Source organism: Balaenoptera ricei, chromosome 2, assembly GCF_028023285.1.
Source record: "Balaenoptera ricei isolate mBalRic1 chromosome 2, mBalRic1.hap2, whole genome shotgun sequence".
Lineage (NCBI taxonomy): Eukaryota > Metazoa > Chordata > Mammalia > Artiodactyla > Balaenopteridae > Balaenoptera > Balaenoptera ricei.
Window position 1 is genome coordinate 160,456,476 of NC_082640.1, and position 5,268 is coordinate 160,461,743.

General features: G+C 37.9%; 1 protein-coding gene across 1 annotated transcript; it reads left to right on the forward strand.

The window, feature by feature from the left end:
- The first annotated feature begins 220 nt into the window (after positions 1-220).
- On the forward strand, positions 221-4,513 carry LOC132360700 (protein SET-like). The gene has a single exon (XM_059915784.1). It carries the CDS (start codon positions 322-324, stop codon positions 1,192-1,194), a length of 873 nt encoding a protein of 290 aa, XP_059771767.1. The 5' UTR covers positions 221-321; the 3' UTR covers positions 1,195-4,513.
- Positions 4,514-5,268: the final 755 nt, after the last annotated feature.

Below are 5,268 nucleotides of genomic sequence, written 5' to 3' on the forward strand. Positions count from 1 at the left end.
AGGATACATTAATTATGTAGTATTTTTGTCCCCCCAAATTTAAAAAAAAAAAACTAAATCTAATTATGAGGAAACTGAAATCCAAAGTTTAGGGACATTCTGCAAAACAGTTGGTTTGGAGTCTTAAAAAATGTCAGTGTCATAAAAGAAAAAAAAAGGTTAGAGAACTGTTTTTATATTAAAGGAGACTAGGCATGAAAACTAAATGCAATGTGTGATCCTTGATTGTACCCTGAATTAAAAAAATAAGAAACTGTAGAGTTCTCAGAGCTCCTGGTACGAGCATCTTCCCTTGGGTGGATTCTTGGCTTTTCTCCCAGCATGGCCCCCAAACACCAGTCTTCACTTCCACCCCAAGCAAAGAAACCGAAGAAACCAAGACTGACTCCTGCCTCCAAGCCAGAGGAAACGTCTGCTTCTCCGAACTTGACGAACAAAGAAAAAGAACAGCAAGAAGCAATTGAACATATTGATGAAGTACAAAATGAAACAGACAGACTTAACGAACAAGCCAGTGAGGAGATTTTGAAAGTAGAACAGAAATATAACAAACTCCGCCAACCATTTTTTCAGAAGAGGTCGGAATTGATGGCCAAAATCCCAAATTTTGGGGTAACATTTGTTAACCATCCACAAGTGTCTGCACCGCTTGGGGAGGAGGATGAAGAGGCGCTGCATTATTTGACAAGAGTGGAAGTGACAGAATTTGAAGATATTAACTCAGGTTACAGAATAGATTTTTATTATGATGAAAACCCTTACTTCGAAAATAAAGTTCTCTCCAAAGAATTTCATCTGAATGAGAGTGGTGATCCATCTTCAAAGTCCACTCAAATCAAATGGAAATCCAGAAAGGATTTGACAAAACGTTCAAGTCAAACGCAGCATAAAGCCAGCAGGAAGAGACAGCATGAGGAACCAGCAGGCTTCTTCACCTGGTTTACTGATCATTCTGATGCAGGTGCAGATGAGTTAGGAGAGGTCATCAAAGATGATATTTGGCCAAATCCATTACAGTACTACTTGGTTCCGGACGTGGATGATGAGGAAGGGGAAGGAGAAGAAGATGATGATGATGAAGAGGAAGAAGGATTGGAAGATATTGATGAAGAAGGGGATGCGGATGAAGGTGAAGAAGATGAAGATGATGATGAGGGGGAGGGAGGAGAGGAAGATGAAGGAGAAGATAACTAATGGAACACTGATGGATTCCAACCTTCCTTTTTAAATTTTCTCCAGTCTCTGGGAGCAAGTTGCAGTCTTTTTCTCTTCTCCTCTTGTGTTCAGGCGCCCTGTTTTTGAGGTCTCTTTTCTCCTTTATACTATGGATCACAACTTATTTGGGGGGAAAATACCTTGAGCAGAATTCAGTGGGAAAAGAATCTCTACCCCTTTCTGTTCCAAATTCATTTTTATCCTTTCCTGTCTCAACAAAAACTTTATGGAATCAACACCACCATTCTCTGTGGGAAAAAAGAAAAACCTGCTCCCTTAGCTCTGCTGGAAGCTGGAGGGTGCTAGGCCCCTGTGTACTAGTGCATAGAATTCTAGCTTTTTTCCTCCTTTCTCTGTATATTGGGCTCAGAGATTACACTGTGTCTCCAAGTGAATATGGACAGTTAGCGTTTACCAACATGTATCTGTCTACTTTCTCTTATTTAAAAAAAGAAAAAAAAACTTTAAAAAATGGGGTTATAGAAGGTCAGCAAAGGGTGGGTTTGAGATGTTTGGGTGGGTTAAGTGGGCATTTTGACAACATGGCTTCTCCTTTGGCATGTTTAATTGTGATGTTTAACGGACATCCTTGCAATTTAAGATGACACTTTTAAAATAAAATTCTCTCCTAATGATGACTTGAGCCCTACCACTCGATGGGAGAATCAGCAGAACCTGTAGGATCTTATTTGCAATTAACATTCTCTATTGTAATTTTGTCCCTGTTTATTTTTAAATTTTTCTTTTTGTTTCACTGGAAAGGAAAGATGATGTTCAGTTTTAAACGTTAAAATTGTACAAGTTGCTTTGTTACAATAAAACTAAATGTGTACACACACACCAAAAAAAAGAAACTGTAAAGGATATTATTGGGACAATTGAGGAAATTTAAATAATGGGCTGATTGTATTTATGTTAAGTTTCCTTAGAGTGAATAGTATATAGTAGTTGCATGTAAGGATAGCTTTGTTCCTAGGAAATACCTGCTGAATGTTTAGGTGTGAAGGGTCACAATAGCTTCAAGTAACTGTTTAATGGATTGGGGAAAAACAGATAGATAGACAGATAGATGGAAGAGGGAGGGAGAGAGAGAATGTAGCAAAACATCAACAAATGATATGCCTAAATGAAGGGTATATAGGGTGTTTATTTGCTTTTTTTTTTTGGCTGCATCCTGCAACTTGCAGTTTCCATGACCAGGGATTGAACCCGTGCACTCTGCATTGGCAGGCAGATTCTTAACCACTGTGCCACCAGTGAAGTCCCTTGACTACTGTTAATTGAGTCAAGGGTAGGGCATCTTACCCACAAACATCTAATCTATAGATTGGCAGGGGGTTCATGAGATGGACTGTCTTAAGGAAATGGATCCTCTCTTTGGGGAATTCAGATCTCAAGACATGAAGAGTTGAACAGCTATAGCAAGATTAGAAATCATACATCAAGAAAAGCAGGGATGCACCTGAAACAAGAGTACCAAGATGGCAGAGTCCTGGGATAAGAACTGATCAAAAACTTACTAATGCTGAGAGAGTGACAGCTAGGTCTACACTGGGTCCTAAGGGCCACCCAGTTCCTGAGCCACATTCCACTCTCTGTGAGACCTACATATTCAGCCCTTCTTGTAGTGACAAGTAGGGTTCTTAAACTTCCATGGGGCCCAACTGTGTGTCTGAGGTTCCTGTTTCTTTATGTATCCTTAAAATGTACCTCCAGGTTTCAGTTAGGGTGGTTCCAGTGCAAGTAGCAGGAATCCTAACTCAGTCTACCTTAAACAGTAAGGAAATACATCTCAAATAACAGGAGTTTCAAAGGTAGTGAGCTCTATAGACAGCACTATCAGGGCTGAAGCTCCATATCTCTCAGTTCTGACCTTCCCCCTCTATTGGCTTTGTCATCAAAGCCCACAGTTGGCTGTAAATAGCAGTTGGAGCAACATGTTCCTTGTTCATATCTCTTAGAGAGAAATAGGGTCTCTTCCCCAAACCGTGTAATAAAAATCCTGCTCGTCAGCATGATTGTGCCAACTTTGGACAGATGCCAATCTTTGAATGGCCTAAGAAATGCCACATGCAGGGAATTCCCTGGCGGTCCAGTGGTTAGAACTCTGCACTCTCATTGCTGAGGGCCCGGGGTTCAATCCCTGGTCAGGGAACTAAAATCCCACAAGCTGCACAGCAGGGCCAAAAAACCAAGCCAAAACAAAACAAAATAAAAAAGAAATGCCACAGGCTGATTAGGTTAAGCCAGAATCTCTGAACCAATAAAAGGCAAGGAGATGATATTGGCATGATTGACTTTAACTGCAGCGACCTACTGTTGGAGCTGAAGATAGTCAGCTTTTTCTTAGTGACATGGGATGTGTAAGGGAAGATGTGGACTCCTGAACAAAACTGGGATTTTATCAAGAAGGGAGAAGGAAGGAAATGGATGTCCTGAAGGCAGACAATAGTATTCACTACACCTCATTCTCAAACAAACCTGTTGTTTGAGGTGGAACTATACAAGTTGGAACTATGTTTCAGCCTAGAGAGAGTTTCTGAACATTAGTTTTTCTAAGTTTTCCTCAAGTAACCCACTTTAATATTTCTTAATTCTCCTTTAATTTTCCCACGTAAAAATATGTAATACTTATACATTCAAAAGCATACATTTATATTGAGTATATATGATATGTGTATTTAAATGTATACTTTTGAATGTATGAAATACTGTATAACATATATAGATACTATAAAATATTACATACATAGAGTATATTTAAGGGATAAAGAATATTACTAAAATGAACACCCTTGTACATATAACCTAATTTAAGAAAAAGAATATTACCCATAACTTTGACACTTTCTATATAATCCTCTCTGATTACGTTCCCTCCTTCTCTCACCTCCACCCCACCTCTTAGGTAACCACTCTCCTGGATTTTGTATTTGTCATCCTTTTGGTTTACTTTATAGTTTTACCGATTACTTGTATACCTTAACAATATGTTTGTAATGTGTATGCTTTTGAGTTGCCTATAAATGAAAACATGCTGTATATAGTAATTTTTGTGGTAGAATATACATAACATAAAATTCACCATGTTAACCATTTTCAAGTGTACAGTTCAGTGGCATTAAGTACATTCACACTGTTGTGCAACCATCACCACCGTCCAACTCCAAATTTTTTTGTTTTCTAAAACTGAAACTCTGTACCCATTAAACAAAAACTTCCAATTCCTCCCTTCCCCCAACCCCTATCAATCCTGATTCTATTTTTTGTCTTCATGAATTTGACTACTCTAGTTACCTCATATAAGTGGAATCATATAGTATTTGTCCTTTTGTGACTGGCTTATTTCACTTGGCATAATGTTCAAGATTCATTCATGTTGTAACATGTATCAGAATTTCCTTCCTTTTAAGGTTGAATAATATTCCATTGTATGTATAAGCCACATTTTGTTTATCCATTCATCTGTGGATGGGGCACTTGGGTTCCTTCCACCTTTTGGTCATTGTGAATAATACTGCTATGAATATGGGTGTACAAATACCTGTTCAAGTTTCTGCTTTCAATTCTTTGGGGTATATATCCAGTATATAGTTTTTTGCAACTTTCTCTTTTTTTCTGAGTTATGTTTGTGAGATTCATCCATGTTAGTTTTAGCTTTAGTTCACTCACCTTAATTGCTGTATGATATTTCACTGTGTGAATATTAAACAATTTGTTTATTCATATTTTTGCAGTTTTTAATATTACAAACAGAGCTTTATTCTTTTACATGCCTCCTTGTACATATGTAAAAAAGTATCTGTAGTCCAAGATAATATACTTAGAAGTGAAATTGTGTCATAAGGCATTGTATGTCTTCAACTTATTGAAGATAATATATTCTCAAATTATTCTTTAAGTACTGTATACATTCGTACTCCCATAAACAGTGTGGGAGTTTCTGTTGCTCCACAACCTTATTAGAACTTGTCATTGTCAGTGTAACAGATATTGCCAGTTGTCCCAGCATTCACTCTTCCCTTCTTCCTTTAATAATAGGTCTTATGAGTT

Excerpts from the sequence above, each read along its gene's own strand:
- LOC132360700 (XM_059915784.1), top strand. The coding sequence starts at position 322 with ATGGCCCCCAAACACCAGTCTTCACTTCCACCCCAAGCAAAGAAACCG.